Below are 18757 nucleotides of genomic sequence, written 5' to 3'. Positions count from 1 at the left end.
CGGCAGCCCCGGTGCCTGGCCTTCCCGGAGGAGGCTGCTGCTCCTGGTAGGACGGGCGGGTGGTCGGACGGGCGGGCAGGGCCTGGGGTTGAGTGGACCTGGGGGTGGGCGAGTGGAGGTCTCTGGACCTGAGGAGGCTCCGGGGTCCCTGGCTGCTGCTCCCCAAGGACCCGTCCCCGCCCCTCGCCCTGGACCTACTGCGGGGCCCGTGCTCAGACCACAGGCCGCCTGGCCCTGCCCTTCGGGTCTGTCTCCGCTGCCGTGCCTTCCGGGGTCTGCCTGCGCCTGGGTCTCCTCCAGCTGCCTCTGCCACTCTGCCTCCCCCTCTCCTCCTGCCACCATCCCCTCCTTCCCGCCCCCCGTCTCTCTCTCTCTCTCCGTATACATGTGTGTACTGGACACTCGCCATCTCTGGGATTCTCTCTCTTTTTTAAGGTTTTTTTTTTTTTTAATATTTTTATTGATTCCAGAGAGGAAAGGAAAGGTAGAGAGAGAAAGAAATGAAAGAACATCATTGATTGGCCGCCTCTTGCACACCCCACACCGGGGATCGAGCCCACAGCCCGGGCGTGTGACCCAGACCGGGAGTCAAACCGTGACCTCTGGCTCGAAGGTGGACGCTCAGCCCCTGAGCCACGCCGTCCGGACCCCGGGCTGATTTCTGTCTCTTTATCTCTGTCGCTCACTCTCTGCCTCACCCTCTGTCTCTGGCCCCTTCTCGGTGTCTCCCTGCTCTCACTGTGTCTCTCTCTCTGTCCCTGGCCTGGCCTCAGCCTCTGTCTCAGGGTCTGGGTCCCCCCTCTCTCTGTCTCTGTCCCAACCACAGGCGACCCGGCCTCTGCCCTGAGCCTCTTCTCTCCTCACAGCCTGACTCTGCGATGCCCGGGTGGGCGACAGCGCTGATGGTCCTGGCGGTGGGCGGGGTCCCGCTGGCCTCAGCCACCCCTGTCCTGGCCCCACAGCTCCCCGCTCAGCACTCCCCCCCGGCCCCCCGCCCTGCGGCCTCGGAGAGCCCCCCAGCGAAGAGCCCCCCAGCCAGCCCCGCGGGGAGCCAGCCCGGCCCCCGCCCCGGCCCCCGCATCACCCTCTCGCTGGATGTGCCCCTGGGCCTCCAGCAGATCGTCCTGGCCCAGGCCCGGGCCCGAGCCCTGCGGGAGCAGGCAGCCGCCAACGCCCGCATCCTGGCCCAGGTGGGCCGCCGCTGAGCGGGGGGAGGGCCGCCGCGGAGCCGGACAGCACGCCTGGGCCTGGACATCGCACTCGCCACGTGGGGCCACATCACACCTGCGCGCCTCGGTCCCGTGGGCCCGGACAGCTCGGACACGCCGTGGGAGGTCACTGCACGTGCCAGCTTGTTACGTGTGCGTGCCCCACGGTCACGGAGCACCTGGACACCACCCTGTGGTCACCACCACTGCACCTGAGACCGCCCACTGAGACCAGCCCCCGGCGGCCGGCCCCTGCCCGCAGGAGCCCGGAGCGCACACGCCTTCCTGAGCCCGTGTCCTCGGCCGCCCTCGTCCCCCCAAACGGTGAAGCCGCCGCGCCCGGTGCCCCCGCGGCGGGGGAGTGAGGGCTCTGCCCGCAGCAGCGCTCCGTGACTGACGGGGAGGACGGCCAGCCACCCGTTCCAGGCGTGGGGACCAGGCAGGGACACGGAGCCTGTCACCGCGGCTCTGCTGCCCGCCCACTCGGGCTGCCCACACTGGCCCTCGGTGTGCCAGGAGGAGGCTTCCCTTATTTCACACTCTTTAAAAAGCATGCTTTTTATTGGTTCAGAGAGAGAGAGAATCAATGATGGGGAGAACCATCGATCGGCTGCCTCCTGCACACCCCCAGTGGGGATGGAGCCCACAACCCGGGCCTGTGCCCTGACCGGGAATCGAACCATGACCTCCTGGTTCCTAGGTCGATGCTCAGCCACGGAGCCACCCTGGTGGGGCTTATCTCACTCTCCCGTCTCCACTGCCGGGCCGAGAGGCCTGGCCGGGTGCTGTGGGCGGGCGGCTGGGGGCGGGCAGACAGCTCCCGCTGCAGACAGGGCAGAGCGGGCGCATGGACAGCTCTGGCGGAAAGAGGCAGCCCTGGCAGGCGGGCGTGGGGCCGCCTGGAGTGGGGGCCCTGGTGTTGATCCAGTGCAGGCGGCCTGGGGGCGGGGCTGCGGGGGCGGGGCCCCAGGGCACACCCCTCTCCAGAGCTGAGGGCGGGGTTGCTGGGCCCCAGGCTGCTGGGGGTGGAACCTGGGCCAGTTGGGCTGCAGCATGGACAGAGGCTCGGAAGGAGGCAGCTCGCTGATGGACCCCGGGCCAAGGAGCAGCAGGCGGGGTAGGCACAGGTGGCCTGGAGGGGGCAGGGGGCAGGGACGGTCCGGGTGCGGCGGGGGTGGTGCTGGAAGGAGGGCGAGGCTGGTGGGGTTCTCGGCAGGTACAGGGGTGCTCTGAGGGGCACCGGCCGGCTGTGGTCAGGAAGAGGGGAACACGGTCGCCTGGCGGGGAGAGGGAGCGGGCCCAGGGGGAGCTATAAATAGCGCTTCCTGCGGCCGGGGAGGGACCGCCAGCTGGAGCTGCTCGGGCCTCCCGCTGGGCCCTGCGCTGGCCTCCTAGGGGTCACGCTGTCCAGGTCCCCCTGAGGGGTCAGACCGGTTTGGGGGGGTCCTGAGGCTCCTTTGGGACGTTTTTCACAGGATGTGGCTTGAGCCCGTAAACCACACTTTTAGGACACCTGCGGCCTGTGGCCTCCTGAGTTGACGAAGCACCTATTGTGTGCTCTGCCCTGCCCATGCGCCTCTCGGGGTCCTGTCCGGACCCCTGGCTGCTCCTACGTCACTCTGAGCACCTACTGCGTGCCAGGCCGGGATCAGCAAGTGCAGGCCAGGGTTCCCGGCTCCCCGGCCACGTGACCCCGTGTCTCCCAATGGCCTCACGCCCAGTGCAGGCTCTGGACCCAGGGAGGCCCCGGGGATGCTCCTTGGCCGGAAGTGACCAGAGGAAGCCGGGACTCCTGGGAGCTCTCCGAACCTCCAGGGGCAGCCGAGGGAGAGGAGGAGGGGCGTGAAGGCGGAGGGAGGCAGCAGAGAGCAGGGCCTGGGCACGGGTTTGTCCGTGCGTGTGCACCTGCAGCCGTGGGCACACGCGTGCGTTCACCCACTGACGTGTGGGTCTGCGTGGTATGCCCCGGGGTCCCCCGCCTTCCCGCTGTGGTCGGCCAGGGCCGGTCAGCAGTCAGGATGGGAGAGTTTGAGCACTGAGGACACTGCGAGGTCCGGTGGACAGTGCAGCAGGCACCCCAGGAGGCAACCAGGGCCGGGGGCTCATGTGGGGAGTCTGAGAGGACACGCTCACACGCTGACATCAGCACGTCCCCCTGGGCTGGGACAGCTGGCTCGCTGTGGCATGGCCGAGGGGGCACAGCCAGGAGGGCACCGCTGGCCTGAGGGTGAGGAGCAGGAGAGCTCAGGTGTGGCCGTGGGAGTGGCTGCGAGGAGGGGGGCCTCTGAGGGGCTGCAGGGGGCCCTGGCCTTGGGGAGGGGCCCGGCCTCTCCTGCATTGCTTTGTGGCCCCTACCTGCTGTAGGGACCTGGGCGGGGAGATGGGGGTCAGCCCGGGGTCAGACTGTGTGGGGAAGAGAGGGAGGTGGCGAGCTATTGCATTTCCTAGGAAGCCAGGCCCATGCTCTCAGGGTGTGGTGGCGGCTGCCCAGATGTGGCCCTGGCCTCCCGCCCTGCCCTGCCTGCCCTTTCCCCCAAGCCTTTGATTGACAGCCCATGGGGTGGGGGGCAGGCCTGAGGGGTGCTGGGTGTCTGATGTCCGCGGAGGCAGCCTCTGCAGTGAGAGCTGGTGCTGGACAGCGTTTGGGCCTAGAGTGACCAAGGCTCTGACTTTGGCCTTGGGATGACCTTGGCCGTGGCGGGGAGACAGGGAGGAGGCTGGCTGTGGCAGGAACGGATGAGTGGCTGAAGAGGAGTAGGAAGCTGCCGGGAAGTCACAAGGGGCGTCCTGCTCCCAGGAGCCACCCACACCCACGGGTGTGCTCAGAGCTGCCAGGCATGAGGTGGAGGCAGCTGGGCGGGCACAGCAGAGGGAGGGGGAGGGGGAAGTGGCTGGATCTGTCAGAGGAGACAGGAGACAGCATCCGAGGGGCGGGCGGCCAGAGCCGGTTTGAGGGCGGGCCCAGGTGGGCTCCCAGCAGGTGTATTTCTGGGAAGTGGGCAGGCCCCTGTACGGGCATCTTAAGGTCCTGGCCAGGCTCTGAAGGGTTGGGTGGGAATTTGGGGAACTGATGCAAGGCAGGGGCGTGGCCAGGAGGGCAGAGGAGGGGTGCTGGGTGTACCGGCTCACCCCTGTTCACACCCAGCACTTGTTTCCGGCCAGGCACCCTGGGGCAGAGAGGCTGCGGGGCCCTGTCCAGGGTGTGGTGGAGCCGCCGCTAGAGGGCAGTGCGAGGGGCTCCAGGACCCCAGGGCCCCGGCTGGGAAGAGTCCACAGCATGGAGACAGGAGAGGCCAGGAGATCCTGAGCTTCCCTTTTCCGCCCTGCCCCTCGCCTCCACTGCGCTTGAGATAGGAGACAAGTCATACAATAAATGATAACATGAATGTGCCTGAGTGGATTTTTCAGACATTGACACATTTCATCTATGCCAGAATCTTGCAAGATTTTTAAAAAAATATTTTTTTCATTGATTTCAGAGAGGAAGGGAGAGGGAGATAGAGCATCAGTGATGGGAGAGAATCATGGATCGGCTGCCTCCTGCACGCCCCACACTGGGGATCAAGCCCGCAACCTGGGCCTGTGCCATGAGCCTCGTGTGCCAGGACCTTGTAAGATTGGTGACGCACGGTCCATCCTCAGCGAGAGCTTGGGTACCAGATCCCACTCGCTCCAGGTGGACCGGTGCTTCGCCTGAGCTCCCCAGCAGCTGACGCGAAGAGAAAAACATGACCAATTCTGAACCGTGTCCTGGGTCCCTGTCCGCGATCAAGGGCCTTTCCCCGCTCCTGAGGGCCGTGCAAGGCGCTCCGTGGCGGGTGCAGAGCGCTCCGGGGGGAAGGGGGTGCAGGGCGCGGCGGAGTTGACAACCAAGACTTCAGGCCAGCCGAAACCGGTTTGGCTCAGTGGATAGAGCGGGGGGCCTGCAGACTGAAGGGTCCCGGGTTCGATTCCCGTCAAGGGCATGTACTTTGGTTGCCGGCACATCCCCAGTAGAAGGTGGGTAGGAGGCAGCTGATTGATGATTCTCATCGATGTTTCTAACTCTCTATCCCTCTCTCTTCCTCTCTGTTAAAAATCAATAAAATATATTTAAAAAAAAAAAAAGACGTCAGGCCAGTGATCAGTCACGCCTAGGCAGTCTGCCTGGTCCTGACCAATCAAGCCCCGCAGGTCCCGTAGGTCCCGCCCCATGGCATGGAAGCCCCGCCCTCCTGGGGCCCCGCGGTCCCGCGTGGTGAGGAGCAGGACCCTGGGGGCGAGGCCCTGGGAGAGGCCCGTACAAATCCGCGCGGGCGTGGCGGGGTGCGGGCTCCTGCACGAGGCCCCGAGTGCGCTGAGAATGCGCAGCCCGGGTCCGGCAGGGAGGGCGGACGGCGCTGCGGAGTCCGAACCAAAGACGGGCGAGTTACGCGTGCGCGCTCCGAAGCCACGCCCTCTCCACTTGGGGCGGGGTCTACGCGTCCTGGGCGGGGCCTCGGGTGGGACGTGCGTCGCCGCGGCTGGGAGAGGGGCGGGCCGAGGGCGGGGCCTGCGCGTCCTGGGCGGGGCCTCGGGTGGGACGTGCGTCGCCGTGGCTGGAAGAGGGGCGGATTGAGGGGCGGGGCCTGCGCGTCATGGGCGGGGCCTCGGGTGGGACGTGCGTCGCCGCGGCTGGGAGAGGGGCGGGCCGAGGGCGGGGCCTCCGCGGCCGGAGCAGCCTGGCTGCCGGGGCTGAGCCGCGCCTCCGTCCGCTCCGGCCCCGGGATGGCGTCCCCGCGGGAGCTGACGCAGAACCCCCTCAAGAAGATCTGGATGCCCTACAGCAACGGGCGGCCGGCCCTGCACGCCTGCCAGCGCCGCGGTGAGGGCCGCGGGGCGGGGGCGGGGCCGGGCGGGATGGATGGGCGGCCCGGGCGGCGGTCCCTCGGGGAGGGGGCCGGAGCCCGTGGGAGCCGCAGCAGGTGGGGCCGAGGCGGCCAGGCCGGTGGGCCGGGGCAGGACCGGCTGGTGGGCCGAGGGCAGGGGAGGCAGCGCCGGTCTGAGGGGAAGCCTCGGCTCGGGGGCCAGGTCTGGTCCCGGTCCCTGCGCACCGGGGTCCCCCCGCTCAGGCCCGGGGCCTGGAGCCCCTGCCCTCCTCTGCTGGGCGGCCCTGCCGGAGCTGCTGGGCCTCTCTGAGCCCGGCCGTCCTAAGGCCCCGAGGAGGAGGAGGGAGGGCGGGCCCGGGGCCTATCTCCCACCTCTTCACCGCAGGGCACGTTCGTGCAATTTCAGGAAGTGCGGTCTGACCCGATAAGGGACCCGAGGGCACCGTGCCCTGTGGGCTGGCCCGTCTGTGTTGTGGGCAGAGAAACTTTGGGTGAAACATCTGAGGGACACGCTGAAAGCACGACCTTGTAAGGGGCTCAGCTTTCCTGGGTCTTGGGCGTTTAATCCATGCCTCGACTTCCCACTTGTCCTAAAATGAATCTGCAACCTCTTTATTACAAAAACAAAAACAAAAAACAGAGAGGATGGTCCTAGGAGTAACGGCCAGGACCTCAGAGAACAGCTAGTCCACCTCCTGGGGCAGAAATGGACATGGCGGCCAGGAGGGCGGGCTGTGTGCGGGGTCTCCCTGCCCCCCACCCCCACCCCCCGCTCTGCGTGGCCGTGACCCGGGAGGGGGAGTGGCTGAGCTGGGCCTGCTGGGTGGCCCGCGAGGGCCTTGGTGTGAGACCTGGGAGGGGCTTGTGTGGCCCGTGGGTCCTGGCGGGGGGTGAGCCTGTGGTCCTGCCTTCAGTCCCGGGCCCACGGCTCCCATTCCCGCTCTGCGTCCTCAGGGGCCCCGGGCACGCCCCCTGCCCCCTCCGCGCTCGCCGGAGGCCCCCAGCTCCGGGGTCTGTGTGCGGGAGGGAGGGAGGCAGGCCTGGACTTCGGAGCGGGAGCCTCGGCTGCATCAGGCGCAGCCGTGTGGCCCTGGGGTCCTCCCCTGAGGGCGGCACTGCCCCCACCCCCACCCCCGTCCCCGCGCTGCTGTGAGCTTCGGAATGAGCGGTGAAGGGGAGCTGGCCGTCCTGGGATTCCCCGCTGTCGCTCCCGCAGAGCCAGGGAGGGGGCTGGCCCTGGTCTTTTGGCCACTCGGGTGGGTCTGTGTTTCTCCAGGCTCCCAGGCTGTGATTAAAACCCGGCTCTGGCCCAGCCGGCTGGCTCAGTGGCTGAGCGTCAACCTCTGAACCAGGAGGTCACGGTTCGATTCCCAGATCGAGCCCACAACAGGCTAGATCCCCGGTGTGGGGTGTTCTGGAGGCAGCTGATCCATGATTCGCTCTCATCCTTGATGTTTCTCTCGCTCCCTCCCCCTTCCTCTCTGAAATAAAAAATATATAATTTTTTTAAAAAAGAGGGACTTGGGGAGCTGGGCAGGGAGGACAGGACGCGTCTGGCGGCTCTTCTCAGGCAGAGGGTGGAGGGCTGGTGGGTCTGCACGTGGCAGGTGGCCGGGCGAGGGAGCATGGCCGTCTGCCCTGTGGACAGACAGACCCGCTGCCTTGCTCTCAGGAGCTGTTCCTTCCCGCCCGCCCAGGGCGTCCAGCTGTGCGGCTCACTCGGGGACTGCCCGCCCCGGGGGCACCTCCAGAAGGTACCACTGCCCAGCCTCCCTGGCCTTTCTTTAACGGCCACCTTTAACTTTGTCTCAGCATCCATCCATTCCCTCCTTCCTCCCCCGAGGGTGTTTCCCGTGGATTTTCGGAGAGTGGAAGGGAGAGGGAGAGACGGAGAGACAGCCATGGGAGAAAAGCACATCGGTGGGCTGCCTTCTGCACAAGCCCTGACCAGGGCTGGGGCCGGGGAGGAGCCTGTGCCCTTGATCGGAATCGAACCTGGGACCCTTCCTTTTGTCCCCAGGCCGATGCTCTGTGCACTGGGCCACACCGGCCGGGGTGAGGCTTCCCAGGTCTTGAGCAAATTGTGCAGGAAAAGGAAGCTGAGCGGCTGTCTTCACGCTTCCTTCCCCACAAGCCCATGTCCTAACCGTGTGTCCTAACCGTGTGTCCTGTGTGTCCTAACCGTGTGTCCTAACCGTGTGTCCTAACCGTGTGCCTGCTTCCTGGTGCTCAGCCAGAGGGTCCCCAAGGCCAGAGTGCTCGCCCAGCTCCCCGTCCACGCACTGTCCCACACGCTCTGCCACGCGGTCGAGCTGGGTCCGTGTTCTGCTGCCCGGAGCAGAGTGCGTGACCACCCTGTACTTTGGTTCCCTCGGCCGTTTCCTTGGGCTTATCTCGAGGAGCAGGTGATAGGTAACGTATTGCTCTGGCTCTCGCCCAGCCTGGACTGGCTGTCCTTCCCGGGCTGTGCGGGCGGGGCTGCGCGGCACTGGGGGCGGCCAGGGCACCCTGAGGAGATGGACGTGCAGGGGGCACCCAGGACCCCGTCCTGAGGCCGCAGAGGACCCCCGGGGGCAGGGGGTGGGGGGTGCAGCCCCTCCCCCGGCAGCAGGATGCCCGGCCCTGGGGTGCTGAGAGCAGGGATTGTGCAAACAGCCGAGCGGCTCGCTGGCCCCGGGACACAGGCCTGGCCTGACCCGTTTCTCCCCTCGGCCAGCGGAGGCTCTGCCCGCCCGCCCCTGGGCTCCCTGGTTGTCTCGTTGGCCTGGCTCCGGCCCCTCTGGCCATCCGTTGTCGCAGGGCCTGCCTGGGGACAGGGGGGCCTCGGCACCCCAACTCCCAAGGGCCTCTGTGCTGAGGTGCAGCTGTGTCCTCAGCGGGCGCTGCCGGCGTGGCTCAGGGGCTGAGCATCGACCTATGAACCAGGAGGTCAGGGTTCGATTCCCAGTCAGGGCAGATGCCCGGGATGCGGGCTGGATCTCCAGTAGGGGGCGTGCGGGAGGCAGCCGGTCCATGATTCTCTCTCCTCACTGATGTTTCTCTCTCTCTCCTTCTCCCTTCTTCTCGGAAATCAATAACAATATGTTTATTGAAAATCATCGACCACAGGACCCAGGCCTCTGCCCCCTGCCCCCAGGCAGGGCTGGCCCTGGCCTCGGCGCTGCCGCCCGCGGGCTGGAGGGCCTGGCAGGCCCGCACCGGCCCAGCGCCTGGGCTCCGGGGGGCGGCTGAGCGGCGCTGGGTCACAGGCGGCTGCGTTCTGTGGTCCGGCCTGCCCAGGGGCCGGGTGGGGCCGTGTCCCCCCTCCAGCCTCCGCAGCTTCTCCGACGGGCACACGGGCTGGTGGCGGACGGGACGCGGGCGCGGGCTGTCGCGGGTGCACCTGTGGGCGTCGCTGGGTCTCAGGTCTCGGCCTCTGGCAGCCTCTCCCTGCTGGGTTCGAGAAGCTCCCCTCCTTCCTTCCGCCCTCAGCGTGGGCACCCACTCTGAGCACCCACTCCGTGCCCGGCAGCGGGTGGAGGGAGAGGGCCCGGGGCGATCGAGGGGAAAGGCCGTGTGGAGCTGGGCTCTGGGGGAGGAAGAGACATGAGCCGGAGGCTGAGCAGGAAGCACTGGCCCCTGGATGGCCGCAGGGCGCTGCGTCCCCTGGCCCTGGCTCTGCCCGGCTCCGTGGGCTCGCCATCGTGGCTGCCGGGCGTGGCCGGTTCGGCTTTGTGTCTGGTGGTGCCCAGCAGGTCGGGCTGGCGAGGTCCCCTGGGGCGGGAGGAGGGCGGAGCCAGTTCTCCCTGCCCTGAGGTGTAACGGTCACAGACCGGAGACATCAGCCGGAGAGTGACCGAGCTAACTCACACACGTCCACACGCGTGCGGACCGTACGTGCGCGGGTCCGAGGCCGGAGGGCAGGGGAGGGAGGCGCCCCAGCCGCTCCGTCGGCACGCTGGGGCAGGGGCTGCGGGAGGAAGAGCCGCCGCCTCGGTCAGCGGGCTGTGCGGAGGGTGTGGGCGGAGGGGGGTGCCCGGAGGGGGGTGTGCCCGGAGGGGGGGTGTGCCTGGAGGGGGTGTGCCCGGAGGGGGGTGTGCCCGGAGGGGGGGTGCCCGGAGGGGGTGTGTGCCCGGAGGGGGGTGTGCCCGGAGGGGGGGTGTGCCTGGAGGGGGTGTGCCCGGAGGGGGGTGTGCCCGGAGGGGGGGTGCCCGGAGGGGGTGTGTGCCCGGAGGGGGGTGTGCACGGAGGGGGGGTGTGCACGGAGGGGGGTGTGCACGGAGGGGGGTGTGCACGGAGGGGGGTGTGCCCGGAGGGGGGGTGCCCGGAGGGGGGGTGCCCGGAGGGGGTGTGCCCGGAGGGGGTGCGCCTGGAGGGGGGTGTGCCCGGAGGGGGGGTGTGCCCGGAGGGGGGTGTGCCCGGAGGGGGGGTGTGCCCGGAGGGGGGGTGTGCCCGGAGGGGGTGCCCCCGGTGGAGGTCGAAGGTGACCTGACAGCCCCGCGGGCGGGCGGGAGTGTGTTCTCTGAGCTCAGGGCTGAGCGGAAGGTTCTGGTCTGTGGCTGGAGGTGCCTTGCGCTCGGGACAGCCTGCATGGCACGGAGGCAATGTCGGGGTGCCGGTGCCGGGCCCGGCGGGCGCCTGCCGGTGGCGGCGTGAGACGGGACCGGAGGGCGAGGCGGCCCGTGCGGGCTGCGGGGCCGGCCTGACTGCCCTCGCCTTGCAGTGTGCATGACCAACTGCCCCACGCTCATCGTCATGGTGGGGCTGCCCGCCCGCGGCAAGACCTACATCTCCAAGAAGCTGACGCGCTACCTCAACTGGATCGGCGTGCCCACGCGGGGTGAGTGAGCGGGCGGCTCCTGGGCCCGGGCCGAGGGGGCTGGACTGCCGGGCGCAGGGCCGGTGGGAGGGTGGGTGGCAGGGCGGGGGCAGGGCGGCCTCGGAGAGCCAGCGTCCCCCTCCCGCAGAGTTCAACGTGGGCCAGTACCGCCGGGAAATGGTCAGGACGTACAGGTCCTTCGAGTTCTTCCTTCCCGACAACGAGGAGGGCCTGCGGATCCGAAAGTGAGTGCGTGTGCACGTGCATGTGTGTGCGTGCTGTGTGTGCACGTGTGCACGTGTGTGCACAGTCGCACTGTACACGAGCCTACACACGTGGTCACCGCACTCATGCGTGTGCAGCCAAGGTCACACAGCACACAAGGACCCGCACGCACATGCCTGCACACCTCACGCACACGCAGAGGCACACGCAGAGGCACACTCGGGGTCACCCGTGAGAGCGTGTTCACACTCAGGCGCTCGGACTGGGTGAGGGCACAGGCCTCGGTTGTGCCATCAGTCCCCAGTAGGGGGCGTGCAGAAGGCAGGTGCTCCTCGGCCATTGATGATGCTTCTTTCTCTTCCTCTCTGAATCAATGGAAATGTTTTAAGAAAGAAAGACCACAGCCACAGGGGAGGGGTGCCCGGGCAGGGGGCGGGCAGGGCGTGGCCTGGAGCCTCCAGCCCTCGGGTGGCACCTCCGGCTCCCCACGCCCTCGCCACCTGGAGGCTCCTGGCCCTGGTCCTGGTTCAGGGGCTGTTCTGGGGCTCATGTCAGTCTCCAGCCCCCCACCCCCGCCTGTAGCCGTGTCTTGCCCCCCCGTAGCCGTGTCCTGCCCCCCCCGTAGCCGTGTCCTGCCCCCCCCCGTAGCCGTGTCCCGGCCCCCCCCCGCCCCGTAGCTGTGTCCTGCCCCCCCCCGCCCGTAGCCGTGTCCTGCCCCCCCCGTAGCCGTGTCCTGCCCCCCCCGTAGCCGTGTCCCAGCCCCCCCGCCCGTAGCCATGTCCTGCCCCCCCCGTAGCCGTGTCCCGGCCCCCCCCTCCGTAGCCGTGTCCCGGCCCCCCCCCGCCCATAGCCGTGTCCTGCCCCCCCCCGCCCTAGCCGTGTCCCGGCCCCCCCCGTAGCCGTGTCCTGCCCCCCCGTAGCCGTGTCCTGCCCCCCCCGTAGCCGTGTCCCGGCCCCCCCGCCCGTAGCCATGTCCTGGCCCCCCCGTAGCCGTGTCCCGGCCCCCCCCCGTAGCCGTGTCCCGGCCCCCCCCCCCGCCCATAGCCGTGTCCTGCCCCCCCCCGCCCTAGCCGTGTCCCGGCCCCCCCCGTAGCCGTGTCCTGCCCCCCCCGTAGCCGTGTCCTGCCCCCCCCGCCCTAGCCGTGTCCCGGCCCCCCCCCCGCCCTAGCCGTGTCCCGGCCCCCCTCCCCGCCCTAGCCGTGTCCTGCCCCCCCGTAGCCGTGTCCTGCCCCCCCCGTAGCCGTGTCCTGCCCCCCCCGTAGCCGTGTCCTGCCCCCCCGTAGCCGTGTCCCGGCCCCCCCGTAGCCGTGTCCTGCCCCCCCCGTAGCCGTGTCCCGGCCCCCCCGTAGCCGTGTCCTGCCCCCCCCCGTAGCCGTGTCCCGGCCCCCCCGTAGCCGTGTCCCGGCCCCCCCGTAGCCGTGTCCCGGCCCCGCCGGCCGGCTGACCGTGTCTCCCCCGAAGGCAGTGTGCCCTGGCCGCGCTCCGGGACGTCCGGCAGTTCCTCAGCGAGGAGGGCGGGCACGTGGCGGTGAGTGACCCCGCCGTCTGGGAGGGGAGCCACACGCATCCCTGTGCCCACGGGGCTCTGGAGGGCAGGCAGGGCGCGAGGTCTGCACCACTGGGGGCCTGGGCTGTGGCTGCCTTTGCCCCGGAGACTCCTCTGAGTGCTCCCAGGGCCCTAGGCCCCCCCCCCCCCCCCCGTCCCAGCCGGAGGGATCACGTCCCCTCCCCTCCGGGCACACCCCCTCAGGACAGAGGCCGGCACAGGGTTCGGGTCTCCGGGTTTAGTTCCATGGACGACCTGTGGGTCAGACGTGCAGCTGCTGAGTGTGTCCCACCAGGAGGGTGCGGCCCTGAGCCCCTTCCGGCCAGCCCCCCCCCACCGGCCAGCCCCCCTGTGCCCAGCCCCCCTGTGCCCGGCCCCCCCCTGCGCCCCCCGTGCGCCCAGCCCCCCTGCGCCCAGCCCCCCCCCAGCCCCGGCGGAGGAGCCGGCCAGCAGCCGCTGGTGGGAGCCCAGGAGGCCCCCCCCCCCCCCCGGGCAGAGGCGGTAACCGCGGTAACCGTGTGGTCCTAGGTTTTCGATGCCACAAACACCACGCGAGAACGCAGGGCGACCATCTTTAATTTTGGGGAGCAGAACGGCTACAAGGTGAGGCCTGGTGGTCAGGGCATTGGGGGGGGGGTACTTTCCTCACCAGCTGGGGTTCCTTCCTGGAGCCGGGACTGGGGGGGCCCTGGGTGAGCGGCCCACTGTGGCCCCGGGCCTCCAGACCGCCCCCCCCAGAGGGGCCCTGGGCGGGGAGGGCGCTCTGGGGGCGCCGAGCCTGCTGACCTGGTCCCTCCCTTTCTCCCTCTCTCCCTTCCTCCCTCTCTCCTTCTCTCCCCCCTCCCCCCTCCCTCCCTCCCGCTGCCCGCCTACCCCGGCTGCAGACCTTTTTTGTCGAGTCCATCTGTGTGGACCCCGAGGTCATCGCCGCCAACATCGTGGTGGGTCCCGGCCTCCCGCACCGGGCGTGTGCCTGAGCCCCCCCAGGGCCACTCGGGCTGGGGCTTTGTGGCCCCCCTTCCCTTCCCCTCCGTCCCCAGGCATGAGGAGAGGCCTCAGGGGGTGGGGGAGGGGTGGTACGTTTAAAAAACACATTTTTACTGATTCCATAGAGCACGTGTGTCAAACACAAGGCCCGCGGGCCAAATCCAGCCCGCCAGGCCTTGCAATGTGGCCCGCACCGCGCTGTCATCACTGCACTCCGCTGTCAGTTTATGACATTGTCAGTTTATGACTGTTCAGTAAACCATTCGGCCTGCGATTTAGGCTGGATTTTAGATTTTGGCCCCTTCTCTGATTGAGTTCGACACCCCTACCATAGAGGAAGGGAGAGGGAGAGAGAAACAGCATGATGGGAGAGAACCGTTCATCAGCTGCCTCCTGCACGCCCCCTGCTGGGGATTCAGCCCACAACCCGGCCTGGTTCATAGGGCGAGGCTCAGCCACTGAGCCGCACTGGCTGCCTGGGGTGATGTTTACATTTGAGAAGGAAAGAGCCCTCGTCCCCGTCCCCCTCCCCCCCCCAGGAGTGAGCACCGGGTTTGAGGAGCCGGTCCTGGTCGGGAGGGGCCTCGGGGCTCCCCTCCCCCCGGGCTCCCCTCCCCCTCCCCGTCCACAGGCGGAGGGCTCTGCCTCAGGGCGCCAGTCCTACTCTCAGCGCCAGTGTGGGAACCGGGACCAGGAGCCACTGGGTCCCTCCTGGTGGGACCAGCCCCGGGCCCCCGGCTCCCAGCTCCCAGCCCCGGGCCCCCAGCTCCCAGCCCCGGGCCCCCAGCCCCCAGCCCCGGGCCCCCAGCCCCTCCATTGTCCTCGGCCCGCGTGCGGCCCCGCTGACCGCTGCTCTGCCCGGGCAGCAAGTGAAGCTGGGCAGCCCGGACTACGTGGGCCGCGACGGCGAGGAGGCGGCCGAGGACTTTCTGCGGCGCATCGGCTGCTACGAGAGCTCCTACGAGCCCCTGGACGAGGAGCGGGACCGGTGGGCCCTGGGGCCAGGCCGGCTCCCCGCGGCCGGCAGACCGCGCCGGGGCCTGCTGCCCGGGGGGGGGGGGGGGGCAGCCCTCTGCCGGGGGCCCGGGGGGTGACGGGAGCCCCCGGGGGCGTTCAGGGCGGGGAGGCCCAGGTGCTGGCTGGGCGGCAGGTGGGTGAGGCGCGTTGCCACGGCTCCCGGGTCCGGTCCAGAAGAGCCGTCTCTGCTCCCCTAACAACGCTCAGCCGGAGCCCGCCGGCCGGCATGTCCCTCACGCCTGTGGCCCGGCACTCGGCGCCCGGCGCGGGCAGACCAGCCGGCCCCGCGCGGTGACGCCGGCCGGGCGGTCAGCGGCAGGCCTCTCTCTGCAGGGACCTGTCCTACATCAAGATCATGGACGTGGGCCAGAGCTACGTGGTGAACCGCGTGGCCGACCACATCCAGAGCCGCATTGTGTACTACCTCATGAACATCCACGTGACGCCCCGCTGCATCTACCTCTGCCGGCACGGCGAGAGCGAGTTCAACCTCAAAGGGCGCATCGGGGGGGACCCCGGGCTGTCCCCCCGCGGCCGGGAGGTCAGTGCGTGTGCGCGTGTGCACGTGTACGTGTGTGCGTGTGCATGTGTGTGCATGTGTGTATGTGTGTGTGTGTGTGTGTGTGTGTGTGTGTGTGTGTGTACGCACGCGCCTGTGCTGGGCTACAGCTCACAGCTAACGCAGTCATCCAGATGATGACCTTCATTCAGTCTAGAAGGTTCCCATCCTGGAGGGAAGCTCACCAGCCCCGAGCAGACGCCTGGAAACCTGGCCTCCGCTGAGACTGAGCCGTCCCGGCAGGCGTGGCGCTCGGGGCGTGGCCTGAGCCCGTGTCCAGGCATGGCCGTGGCCTGGGGGGATCCTGAGGCCTGAGCGGGGTCCTCGGCCTCAGGTGGTCGGGGCCGGGGCAGCGGCGGGCCGGGAGGGGCGCACAGGGACGGCCCCGAGGGGGCGGGGGTGGCCCCGAGGCGCGTGGCAGAGACCCGGGGCCGGGGGCTGAGTCCGCGGCGCCGTCCAGTTTGCCAGGAGCCTGGCCCAGTTCATCCGCGACCAGAACATCAAGGACCTGAAGGTGTGGACCAGCCAGATGCGCCGCACTATCCAGACGGCGGAGGCCCTGGGCGTGCCCTACGAGCAGTGGAAGGTGCTCAACGAGATCGACGCGGTAGGCACCGCCGGGGCGCGGGGCGGGCCTGCCTGCGCTGCGGGTTTTTATTCCATCTGTTTTAATTGATTTCTGAGAGGAAGGGAGAGGGGGAGAGGGAGAGAAACACCAGTGATGAGAGGGAGTCATGGATCGGCTGCCTCCTGCACGCCCCCTGCTGGGGACCGAGCCTGCAACCCGGGCATGCGCCCTTGACCAGAATCAAACCCGGGACCCTTTGGTCCGCAGGCCGATGCTCTATCCACTGATCCACACTGGCTAGGGCTCCTCCTTTTATTATTATTTATTTTTGTTCATCCTCACCCAAGAACTTCTTCCATATTTCATTGCCTCGGGCTCTCCCCGGACCCCCAGGCTGACCCCGGCCCGGCACGGGGGTGACAGGTGCTGGGGGTGACCCCTTGTGTCTCCTAGGGCGTCTGCGAGGAGATGACCTACGAGGAGATCCAGGGCCACTACCCCCTGGAGTTTGCCCTGCGGGACCAGGACAAGTACCGGTACCGCTACCCCAAGGGGGAGGTAGGTGGGGTTCGGGGCCTGGTCCCCCCTGGCCGGGGGTGGGATCCCTCTCCCAGACGCCCGGCCCCAGCCCCAGCGTCCCTGCCCCTCCCACGGCGAAGGCCCTGTCAGTCATCGGGGTGGGCGGGCCCAGCCCCGAGCGGCCGCCCCGGGCGTGGGGAGGGGCCCCGTGGCTCCGCCCGCTGAGCCCCGCCGCCCGCAGTCCTACGAGGACCTGGTGCAGCGCCTGGAGCCCGTGATCATGGAGCTGGAGCGGCAGGAGAACGTGCTGGTCATCGGGCACCAGGCCGTGATGCGCTGCCTCCTGGCCTACTTCCTGGACAAGGCGGCAGGTGGGCTGCCCGCCGGGGGGGGGGGGTGGCGAGGGGAGAGCGGGCTCTGACCCTCTGTGCCCACAGAGCAGCTGCCCTACCTCAAGTGCCCGCTGCACACGGTGCTGAAGCTGACGCCCGTGGCCTACGGTGAGGCCCTGCGCCCCTCCCAGTGCTCCTGTCCTTTCCCTGTGGCCCGGGAGCCCCCTGCCTCCTTCCCCAGCGCCCCCACGGAGGCGGCAGAGCCCACACGCCCACAGGAGCCCCGGGTGTGGGCGAGGCCCGCCTCTGGAGCCCGAGGGGAGGATGGCACCGAGCCCTGGGCCCCGCTCGGTGTGGGGGACCGGGAGGGGCCGGCCTGAGGACTGCGCAGTGCCTCCCGGAGCAGGGCCTGTGCCCCGCCCCCACCTTCGCCCCAGGCAGCAGCCGGCCTCAGAGCCGCCCTGCCCCGGCCTGGGCTGCCCCGGAGGCTGCGCTGGGCTTGGCATTGGATGGGCAGGGCCTGGCGGGTGCCCAGGGCGGGAGACCCGGCGAGGCCGCCCTCAGGACGGATGACTCTCCCTTGGGCAGGCTGTAAGGTGGAGTCCATCTTCCTGAACGTGGGGGCAGTGAACACGCACCGGGAGAGGCCGCAGGTACCGCCGGCGGGGGGGGGGGCGGGGGGGCTGGGGGCCGGGGCGGGGGAACGGGGGGCCGGGGCCGGGGAACGGGGGGCCGGGGGCCGGGAACGGGGGGCCGGGAACGGGGAACGGGGGCGGGGAACTGGGGGGGTCCAGGGGCGGGGACCTGGGGGTCCGGGCCGGGGGCAGGGAACGGGGGCGGGGGCCGGGGAACGGGGGGCAGGGAACGGGGGGCGGGGGCCGGGGAACGGGGGGCCAAGGTGGGGCAGCCGGCCTAGAGGCTCCTTCGGGGTGAGCTTGGCTTCCCGCCCAGCTGCCCTCCCCCCGCTGGGTGCCGTCTGGGGGAGCCCCACCGTGGACTGAGCCAGGACGGGACCATGAACTGGGTTTGTGGGGGCAGGGCCTTGCCTGCCAGGGGCCGGGCCGGGCGGGTTCCAGCCGAGAGGAACCAGCCGGCTCTGACTGTCCAAGGCAGGGGCTCCGCAGTGTCCCAGATCTGCTCCCTGTCACGGCTCCCCCCACTGAGCCCAGCTCCCCGCCTCCACGCTCCCCAGGCCTGCTGCCCGGCCTCTGCCCGTCCGCCTGAGGGTCCGGCCTGCCCCGCCCCGCCGGGGGCCGGCCACAGGGGTCCCACAGGCGTCCCACAGGCGCCTTGTGCGGGGGCCTGACCCTCCCCGAGGAGCAGGAGTGCGGCCGGCGCCCTCCGCCTCTTCCTGTGTGTCCAGCAGCCGCGCACCCAGGGCCGCGGAGCCTTGGCTGGGGGTGCGGGGGTCGGGGGGATGTGGGGGGAGAGGGCGGAGGGCGCGGCAGGGTGGTGCCCGCGGTGAAGGCCTGTTCGTTTCCGTGCAGAACGTGGACATCGCGAGGCCCCCAGAGGAGGCGCTGGTCACGGTCCCCGCTCACCAGTGACCTGGCCTCCTCCCGGCGACCGGCGGCCGCGGTCTCTGCCGACAAGGCCGCCCCAGGCCCCGGCCGCCCGCAGGCACAGGCGGGGACCTCCTGCCGCCGGCGACACCGCACCGGCACCTGCGGCCTGTGAAGGGCGAGACCCTGAATGTGAAGCGGGCGTCCCCACCGCGGCCGGACCTGCAGGCGCCCGCTGGCCGGGTGCGCGGAGAGCCCGCCCCACGCGCCCGCAGGGACGGGGCTCCCACCACGGACGCCGCCGGGGCAGGCGGGCTCCTGGAGCCGTCACAGCGGCCACTCCGGGGGCCTGAGGAGGAGCCCGAGGAGCTGCTGGCCAGGCCCACGGCGGCTTCTCAGAAACCGGACGGCAGAGGGAGTGTCGCCCGCCCAGCGCGCCGGCCCGGACTCGGGGGCTGCAGCGCCGGGGCCACGGCCACGGTCTGCATTGGTGGCTGCGCCTGCCGCCCGCGGTGCCCCCACTGATGCCCGCGGTGCCCCCACTGATGCCCGCGGTGCCCCAGATGCCCGCGGTGCCCCCACTGATGCCCGCAGTGCCCCCACTGATGCCCGTGGTGCCCCAGATGCCCGCGGTGCCTCCACTGATGCC

General features: G+C 69.9%; 1 protein-coding gene across 2 annotated transcripts; it reads left to right on the top strand.

The window, feature by feature from the left end:
- Positions 1–2152: 2152 nt before the first annotated feature.
- PFKFB4 (6-phosphofructo-2-kinase/fructose-2,6-biphosphatase 4) lies at positions 2153–18757 on the top strand. 2 transcript variants are annotated; one of them, XM_084907426.1, is made up of 14 exons: positions 2153–2325; positions 10758–10874; positions 11002–11098; positions 12540–12606; positions 13153–13227; positions 13509–13565; positions 14478–14599; positions 14962–15169; positions 15648–15794; positions 16209–16313; positions 16516–16645; positions 16712–16774; positions 17195–17259; positions 18094–18757. In XM_084907426.1, the coding sequence occupies exons 1-14, from the start codon at positions 2262–2264 to the stop codon at positions 18151–18153; spliced, it is 1377 nt and encodes a 458-aa protein (XP_084763552.1). In that variant the 5' UTR covers positions 2153–2261; the 3' UTR covers positions 18154–18757. The 2 variants fall into 2 exon arrangements, with proteins under 2 accessions (XP_084763552.1, XP_084763551.1); XM_084907425.1 differs by lacking the exon at positions 2153–2325 and adding an exon at positions 5887–6051.

The sequence above is a fragment of the Pipistrellus hanaki genome, assembly GCF_964339955.1.
Source record: "Pipistrellus hanaki genome assembly, contig: scaffold_80, whole genome shotgun sequence".
In the NCBI taxonomy this organism is placed as follows: Eukaryota; Metazoa; Chordata; class Mammalia; order Chiroptera; family Vespertilionidae; genus Pipistrellus; species Pipistrellus hanaki.
Note: the sequence above shows the minus strand (reverse complement) of the source record. Positions and strands in the feature narration are given on the sequence as shown.

What these genes read in the sequence shown, in the direction of transcription:
- PFKFB4 (XM_084907425.1), top strand. Translation starts at nt 5,955, where the DNA reads ATGGCGTCCCCGCGGGAGCTGACGCAGAACCCCCTCAAGAAGATCTGG. An exon ending in GGGAGCAGAACGGCTACAAG is followed by an intron (nt 13,228 to 13,508) that starts GTGAGGCCTGGT and finishes CCCCGGCTGCAG; the next exon opens with ACCTTTTTTGTCGAGTCCAT. An exon ending in CTTCCTGGACAAGGCGGCAG is followed by an intron (nt 16,646 to 16,711) that starts GTGGGCTGCCCG and finishes CTGTGCCCACAG; the next exon opens with AGCAGCTGCCCTACCTCAAG.